The sequence below is a fragment of the Hyaena hyaena genome, unplaced genomic scaffold, assembly GCF_003009895.1.
Source record: "Hyaena hyaena isolate Hyena2069 unplaced genomic scaffold, ASM300989v1 scaffold_193, whole genome shotgun sequence".
Lineage (NCBI taxonomy): Eukaryota > Metazoa > Chordata > Mammalia > Carnivora > Hyaenidae > Hyaena > Hyaena hyaena.
Window position 1 is genome coordinate 1834538 of NW_024080823.1, and position 23007 is coordinate 1857544.

Consider the following 23007-nt stretch of genomic DNA (forward strand, 5'->3'; position numbering starts at 1 on the left):
GAGGTGGTGGAGATGGAAGGCACGTGAGAATCACATAGATGTACAATCCTGATGTATCACGTGAGCTTCCTCCCCAAGAGAAACAAAGTCATGCTCAACCTGAGTGACAAAGTTGTTGAAATTATAGGTCCTCTGTACAGAGTAAGATTTACATACCCCTCGAGCAACCACCCTCACGCCCCCAACCTGTTTACCTTGATCTGAAAATAACAAAGTCAATTAGGTCTCAGGTTTATGACTGCTTGGGATGGGGGGAGGAGGGGCTGTTCACAACAGCACCATAAGAAGTTATTACTTCCTTTGTAGTCACCAGGAAGCTGGGCTGGGCTGGGCTGAGCCACGGCAACGCTAAAATCACAAGAAATGCATCTTCAAGTGCATTCAGTCACAGACCTACCTATGCCCATGCCAAGCATCCATAACCTGATACTGTAGCAACTTTCTTGAAGGCTTATCAAAGCGTTGCAGGCAGGATCCAGCTCATTACAGTTTTATCTGTAGAAGGCAGATTAGGACAGTCTTGTCACCATCTCCGTCTGAGGAGACTGATACCTGGTTAAATAATGTTCTAAGCTCCCTGTCACTGAAGGGAAGTCAAGTCAGGTCTCTTACTTCGGTGGTGCTCTATGTGGCACTAGGTTGGACTGCTCTTCAACCTTAAGACAAACTGGAAGCAGGCTGCTCAACAGTGGACAAAACAGACCTAAAGAGTCACAGGATTTTAAAGCAGAATCAGGCTGTGCCATTTGTACTTACGATTACATCATTTAGCTCGAATATATAATTTGACCCATTGGATCCGAGACTAGGAAAGCTTAAGCAAGCTGCTCAGCATGGGGCGACTGCTCAGTAAAGGAGCCAGCAATCCCAAAGTTCCGGGCCAGGCCACAGGGACTGCATCACCACCGCTCTCCAGCAGCGGTCTGTCCGCCGGTAACCCCGGTCCCCTAGGCACCCAGCCGCAGCCCGGGCCGCAGCCTTTTCGTGCGGTCATCCGCCAGCCAGCGCAGCCCCCTCGCCGGTGACTGGCAGACGCTGAGTCTCCCCGCCTCGCTCTGTGGCGCCTATCTTGTCTTTGTTTGGAGTACTGGAAAATCTGAGACCGGGGGAGGCGTGACTTCCCTATTCATATCGTTTTTAAACAAACAATTTCCTAATTTGTGTCGGTTTCAAGCCTGCTGACACTTCCGCAGCCAGAGCCTGCCGCGCTGCGAGCCCTTCCTTCTGCCTATCCCCACCCACCAAGCCCTCGGCCTCCCCCCGCCACGCTTCCCTCGGTAGCTGAGAGAGAACAGCGGAGCAGACGAAACAGCCAGGGCCGCGGCTGGGAGGCTGTTCGAGTAGCTCGTGGCTGGCGTGGAGATTTCCCCATTCATAAAACTACCATCCCTGCTCGCCGACTTCCAGCCAGCCCCGCACCGCGCCACCCTCAGCAGGGTAGGGCTGGGTCCCGGAGGCTCGGTTCCAAGGGCCACGTTTGTGCGCTTCGCCAAGAAGTCCCATTTTACAAATCCCATCTTGTGTCCTCACTCAGCCTGTATAGACGACTGACATCCACCGCGGAGAAGCACTCCCGGTTGAAAGCAAGAGAGAAAATGGCTTGGGTTCAATGAATAAATAAAACCTCACTCACCCTTTGACTTCAGGCTGTCCGACATTTTGTGACTTGCATTTTTTTGCTCTAGCATAGATTTTGGAAGCGCCTGTCAAACTATGCTACCTATTCATTTGTAAACAACTGGCTTTCTAGGTCCCTTTCTACCCTTTTATGGTGGTGGGCGGGAACGCGGTAGTGGGCAGGAGAGATGAGGACGGGGCGGGGCGGGCAGGGGCGTTGTACTAATTCGAGATGCCATCTCCATCCCATCCAAATAATAGATTGTTATTAACAATGATCCTCTCCGCGAAACCCTTAAAATTGCCCCTTGACTTCCCTAGCAGCAAAAGGAGAGCCCTTATTCGCTGAGCTGATGCCTCCTCGACTCCCCCGCCCCCCACTACTCCTGCTCTGGAAATTACAACTCCTCAGCGCGCCGCGCGGGGAGGAGGCGGCGGCGGCGGCGGGCGGGAGGCGGGGAGGGGATTCCCGTGCCAGCCGGGCACTCGCCCTCCACCCGCCGGCTGCAGCGACGCGCGGCCAAGGTCAGAGGCGCCGCCGCCGCCGCCGCCGCCGCCGCCGCAGCAGCAGCAAACCAGATCAGCGGGTCAGTCCTTGCCGAGGGGGGAAGAGCCCCAGGACGCATTTGGTTCGCACCAGCAGCCACCAGGGAGGGAGGCGAGCGAAGGTGTCGGAGCCTGCCGGGCCCCGCCGGAACAGCCGCGGGCGCAGCGACCCTGCACGGCAGGTGGCGGCCCCTCCGGGCGCCGCTCTGGGAGCCGGGGCTGCGCTTCGGGCTCTGGGCGCTGTCCGCCGCCTCGTGGTGCTGAACCCAGCCGCTCGGCCAAGCGGCCTGCTCACCCGCCTTCTCACCCGCTGATCGCTCCGGCTGGGGCAGGACACGGGCCAACCGGAGCCCCCTGAGCAGCTGCCCGCTGGAGCCGAAAGGTTGAAACAGGACAGCTAGGAAACGGCAGCCTGGCCGCTGGTCCTGATGTGCATACGAGACGCGCCCTGCAGCCGCCGGCGGCGCTAGTGCTGATTCATCACCTAGAGCGCCTCACAGGCCATCGAGAGGGCAGCCGACTGACTCCGGACTCTGGCCGCAGGTTGAAGCCGCTGGCGCAGGAGGCTCACGGGCAAGAGGTGAGGACCCCTTCCCTTCTCTTGCCCCCAGTCGTCCTAGGGCGGTGTCCCCGGGACGGAGAGAGGGGCGTGCCCCCAGGCTGGGAAGTGGTCATGCCTGTGTAATGCCCTCGCCTGCAGTCTCTCCGGTGCTAACCACGCTTGGTCCCCTCCTCCGCCTGTCTCTGGAGCTCGGGCCGTTCCACCTCTCACCCTGAGCAGCTCGGTCTGCCCGCGCCGCGATGGAGGAGGAGCTGAAGTGCCCAGTGTGCGGCTCTCTGTTTCGGGAGCCCATCATCTTGCCCTGTTCCCACAACGTCTGCCTTCCTTGCGCTCGTACCATCGCCGTGCAGACCCCGGACGGTGAGCCGCACCTGCCCCAGCCGCTGCTGCACTCCCGGGGCTCGGGGCTACCCGCGGGCGCCGCCGCGGCGCCCCCTCTGGACCACGACTCGGCGGCTGGCCCGGCCTGCAGCGGCGGAGGCGGGAGCGCAGCGGGCGGCCTGGGCGGCGGTGCGGGCGGTGGCGGGGACCACGCGGACAAGCTGAGCTTGTACAGTGAGACAGACAGCGGTTATGGTTCCTACACTCCGAGCCTCAAGTCCCCCAACGGGGTTCGCGTGCTACCCATGGTGCCCGCGCCGCCGGGCTCCTCGGCGGCCGCCGCGCGGGGCGCCGCCTGCTCTTCGCTGTCTTCGTCCTCCTCAAGCTCCATCACGTGCCCGCAGTGCCACCGCAGCGCTTCCCTGGACCACCGAGGCCTGCGCGGCTTCCAGCGCAACCGGCTGCTGGAGGCCATCGTGCAGCGCTACCAGCAGGGCCGCGGGGCCGGGCAGGGGGCGTCGGCGGCCGCTGCGGTGGCCATCTGCCAGTTGTGCGACCGCACCCCGCCGGAGCCGGCCGCCACGCTGTGCGAGCAGTGCGACGTCCTCTACTGCGCTGCTTGCCAGCTCAAATGCCATCCATCCCGGGGACCCTTCGCTAAGCATCGCCTGGTGCAGCCGCCGCCGCCGCCGCCACCCGCGCCCGCGGAGGCAGCCTCCGCATCCCCAGGCGCGGCCCAGGGCGCCCCCAGCGGAGGTGGCGGCTGCAAGAGTCCCGGGGGCGCGGGGGCTGGAGCGGCGGGGGGCAGCGCGGCCCGCAAGTTCCCTACGTGCCCCGAACACGAAATGGAGAACTACAGCATGTACTGCGTGAGCTGCCGAACGCCGGTATGCTATCTGTGCCTGGAGGAGGGCCGTCACGGCAAGCACGAGGTGAAGCCGCTGGGAGCCGTGTGGAAACAGCACAAGGTGAGCGCGGGCTGGGCGGACACGGGAGCACCCGCGCAAAGAGCGTGCGGGAAGAAGGGCTCCCGGCCTCTTCCCTGGAGAGCTGGCAGAAGGCAACGATTACTTCGTTCGTTCATTCTTTCCCTCATCTGTCATTTGACAAACACGTCAATGAATTCAGGTACTCCCAACTGTGTGTTGGGAATAGGAAAGGCGGGGCAAGATAACTTACTCGATGCCCTTCCCCCGGAGACTGTGTGATTCCACACAAAGGGCACCCATAATGCAGAGACAGGCTTTTTGTCACCAAGACAAGAAGTATAGGTTCACGTTCAGATGTCACAAGATGTTAAATTTTCACAGCCTTCAAGGCTAGAACTAATCCTAGGTGTTGCCACCTAAATCTTTAGACTTAGTGAAGAGTAGAAACCAACATGAGTTGAGATTTTGTTTAAATAATCTTTTTAAAAAATTAATTAATTTATTTTGACAGAGAGAAAGAGGTTGTGAGTGGAGGACGGGCAGAGAGAGAATCGCAAGCACGATCTGCACTGGTAGTGCAGAGCCCAACATGGGGCTCAAACCCACAAACCAGGAGATCATGACCTGAGCCGAAATCAAGAGTCAGATGCTTAATCAACTGAGCCATCCAGGTGCCCCGAGATGAATGTGCAGTCTTAAAAGAGATTAAGACTCTTGCCAGGAAAAGTGAGTTAGCTAATGAGCTATGGTTTCCAGAACCTCTTGGTTTTGCAGAAAAAATAATGAGTCATCCTTCACTTGATGTCCACAGCACTTTTGTAATATTTCTAACCTCAACCGATAATGCAAAGTTATGAGAAAATAGGGAAAGCACAGTTGATATTTGCTCAACAGAGTGGGAAAGTGATCCGTGGAAAACACAGCTATGCAGAACCTGGTGTGTGTGTGTGTGTGTGTGTTGTATGTAATGCCACAGCTTCAGGGAAATCGCAGCCTCACAAATCCAGAAGGAATGATATGGGATACTTTTGTGAAACTCCATTTTCAAGAATGAATAGAAGTTCTCCTGTTCCCTTGCAGCACGTACTTTTTTTCTAAAGAAGGGGAAGTTATTGAGTGCTTACTATGAGCGGCTCACTGTAGGACACAGGATCAAGCACAGGTGGAATGTTTGGTTTTGCTTTGTGGTCAGGCATGTTCACCTCCACTATGAGGGTGGCTACTTGTTTTTAAGCTTCTTTATTTATTTTGATGGGGGAGGGTGGTGCAAAGAGAAAGAGAGAGAGAGAATCTCAACAGGCTCCACACTGTCAGCACCGAGCCCACCGTGGGGCTGGATCCTGCGAGATCATCCGTCCTCGAGATCATGACCTGAGCTGATGGCAAGAGTTGGGCGCTCAACCGGCTGAGCCACGCAGGTGCCCTGGTAGCTACCTTTGAAAGAGAAACTAGAGCCATCAGTTTCACAGTCCCACTGGGGCAGTTTAAGTTCCTCAGTAAAACTTAAAAGTCTCTATTGTTGTTATCATCTGAAAATCCCAGCAGCCATGACAAAGGCTTGTTGCACTAGCAGAACTAGATTTGGGACAGAAATCTTTCCCTAACACTCCTGTGACTGCAGAAGCCTTCATTTAAGCCCTGCTCTAATTCCTCCCAAGCGTGACCAGAGCTTGCCATCTAATTAGTGATTCTTTTTTTTTAATATTTTTTTTAATGTTTTATTTATTTCTAAGAGAGAGAGAGAGACAGCGTGAGCAGGGGAGGGTCAGAGAGAGAGGGAGTCACAGACTGAAGCAGGCTCCAGGCTCTGAGCTGGCAGTCAGCACAGAGCCCGACGCGGGGCTCGAACCCACAAACCGCGAGATCATGACCTAAGCGAAAGTCGGACGCTTAACCAACTAAGCCACCCAGGCGCCCCTAATTAGTGATTCTTTAGCAAAGAGAAATGTAAGTGACACCGAAATCTATTTTAAAACAAGATTGATTACCACCTTTTGAAAACAGTGTAAAAACTTTAGGTTTGGGTTCAGCACATTTTTATGTATTGAAGTACAGTTGACATGAAATATACTGTTAGCTTCTCGTGTACAAGATAGTGATTGGACATTTATATACATTGTGAAAACTGACCACCACAATAGGCTAATTTCCACCTGTCCCCATGCAAACAATGCAATATCATTGACTGTATTCCCCATGCTGTACCTTACATCCCCACAACCTGGTTATTGTATAACTGAAAGTTTGTGTCTCTTGATCCCTTTCACCCATTCACACCACCCCCCTTCTGAACCTCTTTCTCTCTGGCAACCACCACATTATTCTTTACATCTATCAGTCTAGGTTTTGCTTTGTCTATTTGTTTGTCTTGTTTTTTAGATTCCACTTATAAGTGAAATCATGTGGTATTTGTCTTTCTCTGACTTATTTCACTTAGCACAGTACCCTCAAGGTCCATCCATGTGGTCACAGATGGCAAGATATCATTCTTTCTTATGGCTCAGTAATATGAGAGAGAGAGAGAGATACCTCCTCTTAGTTATTCATTCATCTATTGATGGACATTTAGTTGTTTCCATATCTTGGCTATTGTAGCACATTTTTAGATGATTCTTCTGGAAAAGGATTAATCTTTTTCAAAGACTCTTTGATGTAAAGAAACAATGTGTTGTGAAAGATGGGATAAGGGAAGGGAAGCTTTCTAGGAGAGGTTTTGTCTTTCTGCATATTGAATATGGAATTCTAATTTTCCTGAAGCCAGGGGAAAAGGATTGTGGAAAACTATGTCTCTTCTCTAGAGTGACATGTCACCGAATGTCATCCAGCCCATCTGTAACTCCTACTGGATTCAAACGGTCAACCCAGAATTCAATTCTGAATTAGAATTGGTAGAAGTTGATTCCTGAACTGAGGTATAAAATGCTGGATAAACCCTTCTTTAGAAGTCTTTGAAGAACCCTGGAAAATAAGAGAGTATTAAAACAAAATCTCATTGATACCCCAGGATTACTCTTCCTAATGAGTCAGCACTTCACGAGAGCAAAGGAGTTATGATGAGGCCTAGAAATCTCAGAAAAACAAGACTTCAGGTTACTCTCATGTCTTGAGGTTCTGCCAAAGGGCACTTGACTTCTCAGCACCCTATTCCTACCTGATTTTATTTTTATAAAAGGGTAAGGAAAAGCTTTAACTTTTAAAGCCTCAGAGGAAAGGCTTCCTCCATGAAAAGAAATAACATATAAATAATAAAGGCAGAACATGTAATCATAGCTGAACTAAGATCATTAGTACACTTATTTGAATATTTGCATAACTTTATAATAAAGGTGATAAATACTCACTAAGAATGAGAATTACAAGTGTAGAAATGTAAAAAAATAAATGCCCCCAAATTCCAATTTGGAGAGAAAAATATTTTTCTAATGTTTTAAGTTTTCCTTGTAGAATTCTATCATACATTTATTTTGTGTCTTTTTTCCTTAATTATACAACATAAATATCTTTTCTGTCAATTAATGTACATCATTTTTGATACTGCATGTCATTTCTTCATAAGGATTTAGTATTTTACTTGATCAACACCTTAGTGCTGGACTTTAGGTTGTTTTCAGTCTTTTGCTGTTATAAACATTTTTCTAGTTAAATCTATGCCTATACTTAATTATTTCCTTACATTAAAGTTCTAAACATGGAGTGACTATGTGAAAGCATACCTGGCTTTAAGATATTTGATTAATGTTATCAAATTGCTTTTCATAATGTTTACACTTATTTTATCCCAAGAGAAAAATTACATAAATAATAAAAAAAATAATGTAGAGGAGACCATGGCAGGGCTGGAATAAGGTGGATTATCTTGTTTCTAGTAATTACTGCTTGCCATTTTCATCACACTATTGTTAGAATAGTTTTTTTTTTTTTTTTCTAGGAGAGAGAGAGAGAGAGACAGCGTGAGCAGGGGAGGGTCAGAGAGAGAGGGAGTCACAGACTCTGAAACAGGCTCCAGGCTCTGAGCTGGCAGTCAGCACAGAGCCCGACGCGGGGCTCGAACCCACGAACCGTGAGATCATGACCTAAGCGAAAGTTGGACGCTTAACCGACTAAGCCACCTAGGCGCCCCTGTTAGAATCGTTTTTAAAAAAATATTACAAGTACAGTAAAGTCTTGGATTGCGAGTAACTTGTTCTGCAAGTGTTCCGCAAGACAAGCAAACATTTTTCATGAATTTTTAACTTGATACAAGAGCGACGTCGTGCAATACGAGTAGTGCATGATGCCAAATGTCACATGGTCACAACTGAGCCAATGGCTCTTGAAATTCACATTGATTTTAAAAAAAAGAAAAAAGAAAAAAGTTCACATTGATATATGAGTGCTTTGGATTAAAAGCATATTTCCGGAACAAATTGTGCTTGCAAACCGAAGTTTTACTGAATGTAGATTTTTATATTTTTAACTACTAGTTGGGGATCTGCTTTCTTTCAAAAGTTGGTTCGATCTGCATGGCTGTTGTCCAAATAGCCCCCTTGATTTTGAAGGCCTATGAAAAGACCAAGACTTGAGGGCCCACCTACGGCACTTTAGGGTGGGGTTGGGTGGGGATAAAGAGAGTTCAGTAGAGACAAGTGCTTGGCAAAATCCTTTGGGGAGCTCTGAGTTCAATTACTCTATTGCTGATTGCTGCACAAGAACTGAGCTGCCGATTCAAAGCCAAGTGCTGTTGAATGGAAATGCACCAGGGTCCTCAGAGCATGTGGCATGGAAATAAGCACAATCTGAGTCTGTATTTTTAAAGTCTGAATTAAAAAAAAATTTTTTTTAATGTTTACTTATTTTTGAGAGAGAGAGAGAGAGCACGAGTGGGGGAGAGACAGAGAGAGAGGGGGAGACACAGAATCTGAAGCAGGCTCCAGGCTCTGAGCTGTCAGTTCAAAGTCCCGACATGGGACTTGAACTCACAAACCTTGAGATCATGACCTGAGCCGAAGTCAGACACTTAGCCAGCTGAACCATCCAGGTGCCCCAGAAAGTCTGGAATTTTGAGAAGCTAATCTTTTACCAACTTTAAAGTTATGAAACATGAAGTAGTGTAGGCTGGCTTCTATTCCATCTGCCCCAGCCTGTCTAAGAACCAATTAGTCTGTTTAGATTTCTGGAAACATGAGTTCGCTCTGATAACTAGAAGCTACCATGTCCTCTCAAACCACCCTCTGTGTTCACATCACCATTGTCTTCAAAGCCACCTGGGCTATAGCCCTGCCTTATTCTTGGATTTAATTCCAAGCAGGTTGGTAATTTCAGAACAGTTATTCGAAGGAACCCTTGTGTTAACAACCTTTGAAACACATGCTCTCCTCATCACTCCACACATTTGGAAAACAAAAGTGGATTTCAGAGAAGAAGGCACAAATCCATAAACTTGAACCGCTTTCTTTGAAGGCTGTTTAGAGAGATAGACGTGTTTAGAATTTAGGAAGACCTTAAAGAATGTAAAAAGGCATCACTAGAGACAAATAGATTTCATACTGTATGCTATGGTGGTCATTCCATGACTGAGGTATTGTATTTTTAGCCTGCACTGGGAGGTATGGATGGATATTTACGGTGGGTGGATATTCATGGTGATGGGAATTTAGCTGTGGAGATCAACAATGGGGAATATTCCAGAGGGGAGCTTATCTCTTCATCTCTGAGGCAGTCTAGGGAAAGGGTTGACAAACTGTAGCCCACCATCTGTTTTTGTAAATAAAGTTTTACTGGAACGTAGCCATACTTATTTACATAATTGTAAATATGTAATTTTTGTAAATATGAAATTTACATATTGCCTATGGCTGCATTTGGCTACAGCCGCTGTTTGGAAGAGTTGAGTGGCTCCAACAGAGATCTGTGGTTTGTGGAGCCAAAAATATTTACCATCTGGTCCTTTGTGGAAAAAAGTGTGCTGACCTCTAGACAAGGACTTGCAACCACAGTGTGGTCTGCTGAGCAGCAGCAATAGCAGTACCCAGGAGCTTGTTGGAAATGCCACAGTCTTTTTTTTTTTTTAATCTATTTTTTTTTAATGTTTTATTTATTTTTGGGAGAGAGAGAGAGAGAGACAGAGTGAGTAGGGGAGGGTCAGAGAGAGAGGGAGTCACAGGCTGAAACAGGCTCCAGGCTCTGAGCTGGCAGTCAGCACAGAGCCCAACGCGGGGCTCAAACCCACGAACTGCGAGATCATGACCTCAGCGAAAGTCGGACGCTTAACCGACTAAGCCACCCAGGCACCCCGGAAATGCCACAGTCTTAATGACTCCGGATTTGAATGTTAACCACATCCCGCATTGATTTGTCTGTACTTCAAAGTTTGAGAAACCCCGATGGGAATGCTTTCTGGGCTCCAGGGCACTGGGCCCATCATTCTAACTGTGCAAGTCATTTGAGAAGTGGGGTGCCCCCTCAAGCCTGAAGCTGATACTCAGTAAGTGGACTCTAGGGAGTCGAAGCAGATTGAATCAGTCTTACTTAATTACTCTGGCACCAAACAGAATCTATAGGTTCAGCAAATTCTGGGTGCTTGGAGACAATACGGTGTTCCAAGACCACCTGGCTTAGAAGAGCAGGAATCTCTGAGGGGTGGAGGTGTGTGCAAAGCTGCCTCAACCTTCCTGGGCTCAAGCATAGATATCACAGGAGAAGGCAATGCTAAACAAATGCTCTTTGCTGCTTCCCTGGGATTGAATAGAAATGGATTCACTGTTTGTATCTCTGGATTTCCTTTTGGTTTATAACTTCGTTGTTCTATAGAGAAGCCAAAGAGGGTCTTTACCTATTCTTCAGCCAGTTTTGAAGGGACTGCCCACGGAATGGTGGAACTTGGAAGTATTAAAACCATGGAACCTAAGGGGCAAGGGAGAATCCAGGCAGACATGGGAATTGGGGAGTATGAATTCACCCTTCCCTGCTTGGAATTTCCTCTTGCAAAGCAAAAGCTGTGTAGGATTTTAAGTTTTTTATTCCTAGAATAGACTGTTTCCGGCAGACATTGTAAATTCCGGCCTTCTCATTTTGCAGATGAGGAACTTGAGACCCAGGGGCTTGCTATGGTTGCACAGCAAGTTGTGAAATGATTTTGTAAACATGATCCTTTAAGTTTCTTCATTGTACCTTTTGATTAACTACAAAAATGTAACAGAATGCTGTGTATGTAGCTGAACAAAAATGGATGTGTATGGCATCACTGAAAGAGTAATTGTGAATGGAAGAAATATTCTAAAAAGTAAGGACAGAGATTGGGACATGGCCCCTCTTTCATTCAACTGTAATGGGGCGGCAGAAAATGGAAATAAAAGGATGTGGAATAGACAAAGTATCCTGTTTAGAATAAATAGGATAAAAGAGTTTGAGGGCTGGAGGGAATATAACAGATCATGTAACACCACCTCTTCGTTTTCCAGATGGCTATAGAGGGGTTATGTGGTTTGGATAAGAGAGTAAGGGAATGGTATCCAGAAAGGATAGAGATGGTTGAGGTGGGGCTAGTGAGCTCAAGAGTGTGGAAGAGCTCTAAATGACAGACATAGCAGAGTAGAATACTGAGACTTGCCAGAAGACTGGGCCTTGGTCACATGACATTTGAAAAATCTGTTCAGTCAGGACATTATTTTTGTTTTTTTAAAGATATATATATACATATATATATATAATTTTTTAGAGAGTGAGTGCAAGCAGGGGAAGGTCAGATGGGGGGAGAGAGAGAGAGAGAGAGAGAGAATATTAAGCAGGCTCCATGCTCAGTGCAGAGCCTGACTTAGGCCTTGATCCCACAACCCTGGGATCATGACCTGAGTGGAAATGAAGAGTCAGATGTTCAACCAACTGAGCCACCCAGGCACCCCAGACAGTAATTAGTTGTTGGTTTTTTTATGTTTGTTGCTTGTTTGTTTATTTATTTAGAAAGAGAGAGAGAGAATGAGAGAAGCAGAGAATCCCAAGCAGGCTCTGTGCTGTCAGCCCCAACAAGGGGCTCAATCCCATGAACAGTGAAATCATGAAACCAACAGTCCGATGTTTAACTGACTGAGCCACCCAGGCACCCCACAGACAGTACATAATTTTTAAAAATGAGGTCAAAGCTGTGTTAAGAAATGTAAGCAAATATTGTCCAATCTCTTAATTCTTGTTAAGTTTTTGATTCTGGGTGGTAGTAATAAAGATAGGAAACCAATAAAATATGAATAGTCAGAAATGAGAGGACTCTTAAAATCAAAACTGTGGCTTATCATCACTCAGTGAGTTATGTGTTGCCATATGGTTGGCTTTACCTATCAGCCGAGCAGTATATCCACATAACTAAAAGTGATCTCTAGTACTTAACTATGGATAACTAACAACTGGTGGTGCCTCTTGACCATTAAGTCCTTTTTCTGAGCTTATGCCTCCAATAAGTATTTATTCTTCAATTCAACTAATTACTTATTCAATCAAGAAGTGAATCATGAAAGTCTAAATCATACCAGGCACCATTCTAAACACCGAGGCCACAGCAGGATGTGTTCTTTTCCCACAAAAAGCATAAATGTAGTCCCAAGAGAAAGAAGATCAACAAATGCACAAATAAATAAATTTCTAATATTGGATGATTTCTTAGTGGATATCAGAAAATATCCATTATCCACTAAAATGGAAGTAAAATGTGATAAAAAAAAGACTTGGTGGACTTTGTTGGTGGGGGGGAGGGGGGGAGGCGGATTGAAAAGGCAAGGCTTGAAAACTGGGTGAGATGTGGCCAACCCTGCCCAGTTCTGAAAGCAGCATGTTTCACAGGGAAAACAAGAACCAAGAACCAGAAGTGGAAGATGCCTACTGTGTTTATAGGACAGAAATGGGTCCCTGTGTCTGGAGCATAATAAGAAGGATGAATAAATGGCAGAAGCAGAGAGATAAGCAGGGTCTGGAGGATACAAGGCCTGGCAGGCCATAGGGAATAGGTTGGATTTTATGGTAAATGAATGCAGGGGGAGACTGCTGGAGACCTCTAAGTTTGGGAGTGATGTTTATTTTTTTTAATATCATTTTGACCGCTGTTTGCAAAATGTATAGTAGTGGTGCAAGAATAGAGGCAGGAAGACAAATTGGAAGCTATTACAGTAGTTTGGGCTATAAAGATGGGGACTTGAGTTAGGAGAGGGGCAGCAATGATGGAGAGTTTACATGTTCATACCTCGCTTGGGATTCTTGGAGTTTCTTGGATTTGTAATTTGATGTCTTTTATTATTTTGGAAAAACCCTCTTATATTGTCTCTTTAGATAATTTTTTTGCTGTGTTCTCTCTCTCTTGTCCTTTTGAAGTTCCAATAACATATCTGTTAGATTGTTTGATATTGTCCTACAGTTCTTGGATGCTCTGTTCTTTTTTCTTTAATCATTTTTCTTGTCTCGTTGTGTTACAGTTTCAATAATTTTTATTGACCACTCTTCAGACTCACTGATTCTTTCCTCAGCTGTGTCCTGTCAATTGATTAGCCCCTTTCTAAATTTCCTCTCCATTTTCTTAGTTGTCTGGCCCCTTTTCTAGCAATAGGAAGCTTCAAATAGTCTGGATCTGTGACCATTTTCCGCTTCTTCCCAAGAAAGGTAGGGTTTTTCTCCTTTCCCTTTCTCCAACCACATGGGGTCTTCCCCCTTACTCAGAGTGATGAGGTAGAAGGACAGGAGATGCTGTCTGTCCCCAGTGGCTTAGGATTTTGTTCTGGATGAGAGAAGGATCACCATGGAGCTTTGTACTTCCCTATGGTGACTGTCATATTCCTCCTTCAACCCAACTTCCGGGGTGCAGAAGTTCCCCCCACCCCGGCTTTTTTTTTTTTTAATCTAATGGTTCCTTTAGATTATGTAACTAATCAGGTTTCACTTTTCTCTTCAGCTGCTGAAATGTCTAGAGCCAAATATTTGGCACACACACAATAGGTTTAATTATGTTACAGATTCTAAGCTTTATTTCTGGCTGCATGTTATGTCCTTGCCCTTCTTTTTCTCTCATTTAAGTGATGCACTATTGAATTCTATAGACCCTTGCAAGCTGCCTTAAATACCTTTTGAAATAGATGAATAAAGAAGCAAACAGTGGCCTACTTGAATCAAACCAACAAGGATAAGAAACCTCTGGAAAATCTCATTAAGATAGTACCCTACTTCTGAGCAGTGCTAGTCACTGCTAAGGAAATGCTGCTTGGAAACATTCAGATCAAGGAACAGGGACATGTGGCTGCTCCCTTTCAGTCCCGTATAATAAAGAGACTCCAAAATGTCTGTGCCTGCTCTAGACAATAGGATCATTCACCCTATTTCACATTCTTCATGGGAACATCACCTTATAGCGTCAGCTTGTTTGGAGGGTGCGGTTACTACCTCTCAAATTGGTTTCCTTTCCAAGTATTTGCAGTTTATCACTGATGAACGTTTGTTCTCCTTACAGTCCAATCTAGCAGGGGCTACACCTGTAGCTTTTAGAGCATATGAAGATGCATAGAGGGGCAAGCTAGGGCACATTAAAGGTAAGAAGATCTTGCTGGGAATGGTAATGTCAGGAATTGTGAGAGGTTTGAAATTTTAGCCTACGTACAAGCTCTCAAATCCACTTACTACAGTTTCATGCATGAAGGCAAAAGACATGAGACTTGAGTCAGAGATGAAGAACAATCTATCACCCCCAGCGATAACCGTAGTCAGAGTATCTGCATATTGGTGCCAATTCCCTGAGCCCCCATTCACACTGGGTGGCCAGATGCCACCTGCACACATAGTAGGTTGTATCACAGGAAAGGAAGCATGAACTTAGGGAGCCCACGTCTTTTATAAAGGGCGGTTCGCATGCTCCAGAGAGAAACAGCTCTCTAGTTTCCAAGATTGTTGTCTCTGCAAATGTTCTTGGAAAGATTGTCCCGGAAAAAGAGCAATCAGTACCTCATGAGTCAGACTTGCAGAAACATGAGAAGCCATGGAAAAGTATCTTCCAACAGGATTAAAAACATGTTTGAAATAGTTCCTCGAGTGATTTCTACCTCATGTGCCTCATGGGAAGTTACACAGGCCCCTCTGGTTCCCAGGGCTTCTTTCAGTTCAGATACACAGGCCACCTGGGTAAAGCAGGCAGGATTCATGCTGTCATGTTTCTTGCTCCTTTAGGGTTTGCCGGGTGTCATGATGATGATGATGACGATGGTGTGGTGGTGGTGATGGTGAAATCTCTGTAATGGAACCTAAATAATGTGAGTTCAAGTTGGACAGTTAAGGTGGCTTTCATTTCTGAGTCTATTCATGTTTCCTCTAGCACATGAATGACAACAAGTATCATCTCATGGCTCTGTATTATCCAATCAAAACTCTCCCTTGGATAAGCATTTGTTGGGCACCTACTGTAATTCCCAGACTGTGCTGGGGCCTGGGGATATGTGCAAAACAGGCCACAGAGGAGCTCACAGCCAACTGGAGAAGAAGGATCATTTTGTAACCAACCTCATGTACATAGGTTTAACATCAAAAAGTAGAACAAGTGGGACACCTGGGTGGCTCAGTGGGTTAAGCATCCGACCCTTGATTTCAGCTCAGGTCGTGCATGACCTCATGGCTGGTGAGATCGAGCCCCACATCAGGCTCTGCACTGACAGTGGGGAGCCTGCTTGGGATTCTCTCTCTCTCCCTCTCTCTGCCCCTCCCTCGCATATGCTCTCTCATGCTCTCTCTCTCTCTAAATAAATAAATATATATTTTTTAAAAGTGGAACAAGTGCCAGTGATGGAACAGTGAGAAGGCAGTTAATTCTCCCAAGAGCTTCAAACGGGGAGGGGGGAAAAGAGTAGTGAGGAGGCAACGGAAGAGAAGATGATGTTTGAGCTGATATCATGAATGATGAGTATGAGTGTTTTCAGTCAAGAAAGAAAGAAGGAACTTACCTATACAGCAATATGTGAGGTGTTAAGAAGAATGTTTAATATAGAGTGCCAGGACTTGACATATATTCACTTGAAGCAGACGGATATTGAGAAATATGATGCCATTTCTGATTTTAAAAAAATAACCAACAAGGGAGCTTCAATTACCCTTTTTTTTTTCCTTAGCAACTGAGACTTCCTGAAAATGTATTGGATCTGGAATGGTAAAAGGATAATGGAGATAATTGGATTCCAGAAGCCACATTTAAGGGGACATCTAGCTTGAGAGGCTAAGAAAGATTAAACATTATCGTTATTTCAATTTCAGTGGAGAACAGCAATAGCTTGGCCATAATCCTTTAGAAGATTCTTATAATTTTTCATCATTTTCCCAGGTGGTATATTTACCCTGTTTGCCAATAAAACCTGGTAATAAAAACCTCTGAACATTTCAACTTGCTTTGCTCAGTTTATGGGTTAGGGGTAGGAAGAGAGAAGACAGAAGAAAGAGAAGAAGAGAGAAAGCTGGATGAGAAAAGAGATTCACAGGAGGAAAGAGGTGATGGAAGGGACCAGACCAAAAGGTTGATTAATAGGGCGATTTTGGATTGGTCATTAGATAGACAGGAGGGCTCATCTCTCCACTGAGGCACAAGAGATAAAGACCAACTCCAGAGCATGAGTAACTGGTACTGAAAGTGCATGGAACCAACCTAAGTATGAATGTGCTCAGAGGAGGAGTCAGTCATACCAGCAGAGACATTAGGGAGGGCTGCAAGAAAAGGGGAAGGTGGAGTTGGCTTTCAGAGGATGGGAAGAATTTGGAGGGGTGAAAAGGAAGGAGGTGTCCTAACAAAAAGGCAAATGGTACTTTCCATAATTTGACCATGGCAAGAAAACTCTCAATTCGCATCAAATGTGATTGTCACAAAGATAATTCTACTATGATTCCCAGTAACTGCAGTTGGCCTGATCCTAATGAAGCAGGTTGGGTTACTGGGCAATAAAGAAGCTCCCTTGCCTTTGCTCAGTAAATGTTTTTTGTACATTGGCAAAGTCAGGATTCTGGTCCTGGGGGTTGGGGGGGTGTGGGTTTGTGTGCCCGACATCCTATCCCAGGCTTGTTTGGTACCATCCATGCTTGATCTGAATTACTGCCTGCTCTCTGGCCGGTCTTCATGAAAGCATGGTCTTGGCTGTGCCCAATTTTACTTTTCTGCCAGTAGGGTCCTCTCAGAGTCTTTATTACTCTGAGAAGTAATTTATTACAGAGAAGAGTCTTTATTATAACAACTAATACTCACTGTAAGACTCCAAACAGCTTTAAAAATAAAATCCCATCTTGATTAGACTTTCCTTATTTATACCTATCGATGAAGTCCTGCAGCTAACAGAGACTTACCAGGTGTCTGTCTTTATTTAACCAACTTTATACATCTCATGCATAAATAACACTGTACTTTGGAATGTCTTGACAGCAAGAATGATCTTACTTATCTTTGTATTCACAGTACCAGCAGAACAGCTGGCACCCAGTAGGCTATGTGAAACATTTATTTAATAAAGGAATAGTGACAACACCAAAACGTATTTTAATAGCAATGCCACAAGTGACTATTCCAATGCAATCCTTATTCGTGGTCAATCATCCAACAGAGTGATTCATGAAGGAAGTGCATTCAAGCCAACGGTACGGAAAATGAGGGGAGGAGGATTTTGTATTTTTCTGCCCTCCCCCACCCCCATTGAAAAGAGCCATCCACACCTACTGGTGTGGCACTCCCTTCTTTCATTATATGGAAGTGTCATCAGAAACAGTGAGCTGATCTTATGGCATGACGGAAGCTGGCTGGAAATGTTAGTGTGACTTTTCCCAGATGTTAGCACGGCTACATCTTTTTTTTTTTTCCATTAAGTTTTTACATTTTAATTCCAGTGTAATTAACATACAGTGTAATATTAGTTTCGGTTGAACAACAACTCAACCATTCTATACGTTACCTAAGCACTGCTACATCTTGTCCAGAGAAGAGGTTGAGCAGAAGTCTACTGAACTGACATTACTGAAATCTTCAGTGTTACAGATGCAGGAGAATGCAGGAAATAAGAAAATTCATTTTTGAGACAACGATCCTAAAACTCCATCACTTGCCATGGAATGACCTTGTACTAAAGGAGATAGTGCACTTTAAGAAACTAAGGCAGCACATACCTCATCATAGGTGTTCAATAAAGGAAAGCCACTATTACCTTCATTGTCATGGTACTATTGTCAGGGTGAAGTGTGGTGTGAAAGGGCACTGGGTCGATCTTCCAGTGTCGGTCCTCCTGCGGAACCACTTCACACCATCGCATTAAATGGATGCCTAGAAAGACCTTTCTCAGGATCGTCTGGACCAACCTTCTGGTCCCTCACTGGCTGAAGTGATGGGAAGGATTTTAATTGAAATCAAAAGATCTAGGATCAGTTTGGAGCTATGTGTGTCTTGGGGTAAGTTTTGAATGGCTCTCTGCCTCAGTTTCCCTCCACTTGAAAGGCTGGTGAGGGACGAAGTGAGATGAAGTAAGTAAAGGTCCCTACCATACCTTTGAGGCAATCGTTCCTTGTAGTCCTCGACCTCTTTCCTGAAGGTACAAGGAATTTGTCCCACCTTCCCTTTTTTTTTCAAGTTTTACTTGGTTTTTAATTTTTTTTTTTACAAATAGTTTATTGTCAAGTTGGTTTCCATATAACACCCAGTGCTCATCCCGTCAAGTGCCCTCCTCCATGCCCATCCCCCCTCCCCCCCACACCCATCAGTCCTCAGTTTGTTCTCAGCATTCAAGAGTCACTCATGGTTTGCCTCTCTCCCCCTCCCCCATTATTCCCCCCTTCTTCTCTGGTCCTCCATTAAGTTCCTCCTGATCCACCTATACGTGCAAAGATATGGTATCTGTCCTCTGCCTGACTTACTTAGCTCAGGATAACACCCTCAAGTTCGATCCATGTTGCTACACATGGCCAGATTTCATTCTTTCTCATTGCCATATAGTATTCCATGGTATAGATAAACCACATCTTCTTGATCCATTCGTCCGTTGATGGACATTTAGGCTCTTTCCATATTTTGGCTATTGTTGAGAGTGCTGCTATGAACATTGGGGTACATGTGCCCCTATGCATCAGCACTCCTGTATCCCTTGGGTCAATTCCTAGCAGTGCTATTGCTGGGTCATAAGGGAGTTCTATTATTAATTTTCTGAGGAACCTCCACACTGTTTTCCAGAGGGGCTGCACCAGTTTACATTCCCACCAACAGTGTAGGAGGGTGCCCTTTTCTCCACATCCTCGCCAGCATCTAGAGTTCTCTGATTTGCTCATTTTAGCCACTCTGACTGGCGTGAGGTGGTATCTCAGTGTGGTTTTGATTTGTATTTCCCTGATGAGGAGGGACGCTGAGCATCATTTCATGTGTCTGTTGGCCATATGGGTGTCCTCTCTGAAGAAGTGTCTGTTCATATTTTCTGCCCATTTCTTCACTGGGTTGTTTGTTTTTTGGGTGTGGAGTTTGGCGGGTTCCTTATAGATTTTGGATATTAACCCTTTATCTGATATGTCATTTGCAACTATCTTTTCCCATTCTGTTGATTGCCTATTAGTTTTCTGGGTTGTTTCCTTTGCTGTGCAGAAGCTTTGAATCTTGATGAGGTCCCAATCGTTTATTTTTGCTCTTGATTCCCTTGCCTTTGGGGATGTGTCAAGTAAGAAATTGCTGCAGTGGAGGTCAAGGAGGTTGTTTCCTGCTTTCTCCTCTAGGGTTTTGATAGTTTCCTGTCTCACGTTCAGGTCCTTTATCCATTTTGAGTTTATTTTTGTGAATGGTGTGAGAAAATGATCTAGTTTCATTCTTCTGCATGTTGCTGTCCAGTTCTCCCAACACCATCTGTTAAAGAGGCTGTCTTTTTTCCATTGGATATTCTTTCCTGCTTTGTCAAAGATTAGTTGGCTGTATACTTTTGTGTCTCACTTTCCCTTTAACTTAGTACTTTTTTTTAATGATGTGGAGACAGAGTATGTGTGATACGATTCCGATTACGCGCAGTGAATCCACATGAAAGAATACATGGTTAGATAGAAGAAAGGAGGATACATAATGTGTTCACTTGTTAGGGCTGCTGAAGCAAAGTACCACAAAAGAGTGACTTAAAACCACTGCAATTTATTCTTTCAGGGTACTGGAGGTCAGAAGTCAGAGATCAAAATGCCAGCAGGGCCATCCCCCCTTTGAAAGCTCTAAGGAAGGACGTGTCCCAGGCCTCTTTCTTACCTTGGTGTGCTTCCTCGGCTTGTGGCCATGAGCTCCCATTTTCACATGGCATTTTCCCTGTGTGTGTGTGTGTGTGTGTGTGTGTGTGTGTGTGTGTGTCTTGGTGTCCAAACTCCCTCAGTCACTTTTTAAGTTTACTTATTTATTTTGAGAAAGAGAAAGAGAGATAGAGTGAGTGAGTGGGGCTAGGGGGTGGGTGCTGCAGAGAGACAGAGGTTGAGAGAGAATCTCAAGTAGGCTCTATGCTGTCAGCACAGAGCCCTATGTGGTGCTCAAACTCACGAACCATGAGATCATGACCTAAACCAAAATCACGAGTTGGACATTTAACCAACTGAGCCACCAGGCGTCCCCAAACTTCCCCTTTTTATAAAATCAGTCACATTGGATAAGGGGTCACCTTACTCCACTGTGACTTCATTTTTTAATGTAACTAATTACATCTGCAATGACCCTCTGCCCAGATAAGTCACATTCCAAGATACTGGAGATTAGGAATTCAATATAAGAAGTTTTATGGGACACAATTCAACCCATGGCAACACAATAACATTCATAATCAACCTAGGTGGAGAAATGAAACAAAAGAGCTGGCGATCACAAATCCAAGCAGAGTAAACCAACTGTTTCCTAAAACTCTGTGAAAATATTCAATCACCTTGAATGGCTTTGCTCCTGACGTTGCAGAGCCCAGGCTCAAGAAGGGTTGTAGGGGTCTAGACTCCAATTGTGGGTCAGAGGCAAGAAAGGTCCTGTGGTAGGGGAAGGGCGAGGGGTGTTAGGTGGCCATGCTGGACATCTGCAGGCATCTGAAGACTCCGGGCAAAGAGTAGAAGGGATGGAAGGGAAGTTGGCTTCACAGGAGCCTTTTCATCCTTACCACTTTCCCATGAGTCCTCACGATAATCGCCAGAAGTAACTGTATTGAAAATATTAACCATCCAGGATTACAGCAAAAACTGTTATTCCTTAACACTGTGTGTTAACTGTACTGGAATTAAAATTTAAAAATAAAAGCAGCAAAAACACATATATATTATTGCTGCATCAGGACATTGTTCTCACATTTAAATCCTGAATTAGAAGGTATTTGGGGGAAAGAACATGGGACTGTTAGTTTTCATTCTAAAATTGCTTAGTGGTGGAGATTTCAAATGAGATCTTAGTAACATTATTTTTTCAAACAGAAATAGCTTTATTGTTTTTTCTGAGTGTAAAACAAGAGTAACACTCCTTGTTTAAAAAATTCAGAAAATACAAAGATGCAAGAAAAATGTGAAAAGTCACCTGTACTTTTACAACTTACTTACAATGTGTGTGACACACACACATATATAATTACCTTAATAGTGGCTAGATAGATAGAGTACACACACACACACACACACACACACACAGAGTGTATATACTATGTATATACACACACTACTTATTTATATATAATTTTTAATGAGATATTTTTATATGTGTTTTTTAGTATAATGTTCTTTCTGCTGAGCAATCTATCATGGAGATTGTTCTATGTCAAAATAGAAATATTTTTGCCATTAATGGATGCTGAGTATTCAATTACATGGGTAAAGCACCATTTATTTAATCATTATTCCTAGAATAATGATTAAGATTGTGTATAAATTTGTACTACTAATTTTACAAATGTAATGGCCATTCCTATATATATAGCATATAGTATATACTGTATATACCATATGCTATATATATATATACTATATATTTTTTTCGTATGTTTTTTTTTTTTTGGTTATTTTTTAGCCTGTTATTTCCTTTAAAATAAAGTCATATACAAACACTAAAACACATTAGGGACTTATTTCTCCCTGAATATATAAAGCCACGATCTTGTCTTTAAGAAGCAACTGTCAGCCGCTACGTTCCTCTCACTGTGCCTGTCTTCCTTTCCTGTCCCGCTCACTCGAATACTGCCCTAAGCTGCTCTGACCACTCCTGTCAGATCCATTGCATCGAAGTCAACAGCATGGGAGGTGAAGGATGGAGGAAGAAGGCAATAGGAGAAGGAGGGGAAGGAAGAAAAAAGGGCACATGTCGTGATATGTTTTCAATTTTAATTGTCACAAGTAAGAAGCAGGCACTATAATCCACAACATACAGATTCTATAGAAGAGTGAGGACTTGCCCAAAGCACATGACTAGTAAAGGGCCTGACTCCTGACGTCATGTTGCTACATTTAAAAAATTGTTATTAATGTTTATTTATTTTTGAGAAGGGGAGGAGGGGCAGAGGGAGAGGGAGACACAGAATCAGAAGCAGCCTCCAGGCTCTGAGCTGTCCGCACAAGCCTGACGTGGGGCTCAAACTTGTGAACCATGAGATCATGACCTGAGCTGAAGTCAAACACTTAACAGACTGAGCTACCCAGGTGTCCCATCTACATTTTTTTAAAGAACATTCCTTCTCTTTTTAAAAAGTTGATTTATTTTGAGAGATGAGAGAGAGAGAGAGAGAGAGGGAGGGAGGGAGAGACAGAGAGATAGAGACAGAGAGAGAATATGCGGGGCAGGGACAGTGTGGATCTGAAGCAGGCTCTGTGCTGACAGTAGAGAGCCTGATGTGTGAATCGAACTCCCAAACTGGGAGATCATGAGTGGAGCTAGATGCTTAACCAACCAAGCTACCCAGGCACCACATGTCCCTACATTTTATTATTCCTTCAAAGCACCTTCTACCCTCCTTGTGGGATGGTTGTGCTTCCTGAAATAGAGTTATAGGTGGCCTACAATGAGCATTCAAAGTGAGCAAGAAGTAAATGTTTGCTGTTGGATGCTTCTGA

At 45.0% G+C, this 23007-nt stretch overlaps 1 protein-coding gene across 2 annotated transcripts in view; it reads left to right on the forward strand.

The window, feature by feature from the left end:
• Positions 1–2964: 2964 nt before the first annotated feature.
• The window catches only part of TRIM67 (tripartite motif containing 67), a 50269-nt gene continuing 30226 nt past the window's right edge, over positions 2965–23007 (forward strand). The window contains exons 1-3 of one of the 2 annotated variants that reach the window (XM_039241256.1): positions 2965–3085; positions 3206–3717; positions 3787–4014. In XM_039241256.1, coding sequence (XP_039097187.1) covers positions 2965–3085; positions 3206–3717; positions 3787–4014 — 861 coding nt within the window. Of the gene's footprint in view, positions 4015–23007 lie in introns of both variants that reach the window. The other variant, XM_039241255.1, reaches the window with a different exon arrangement.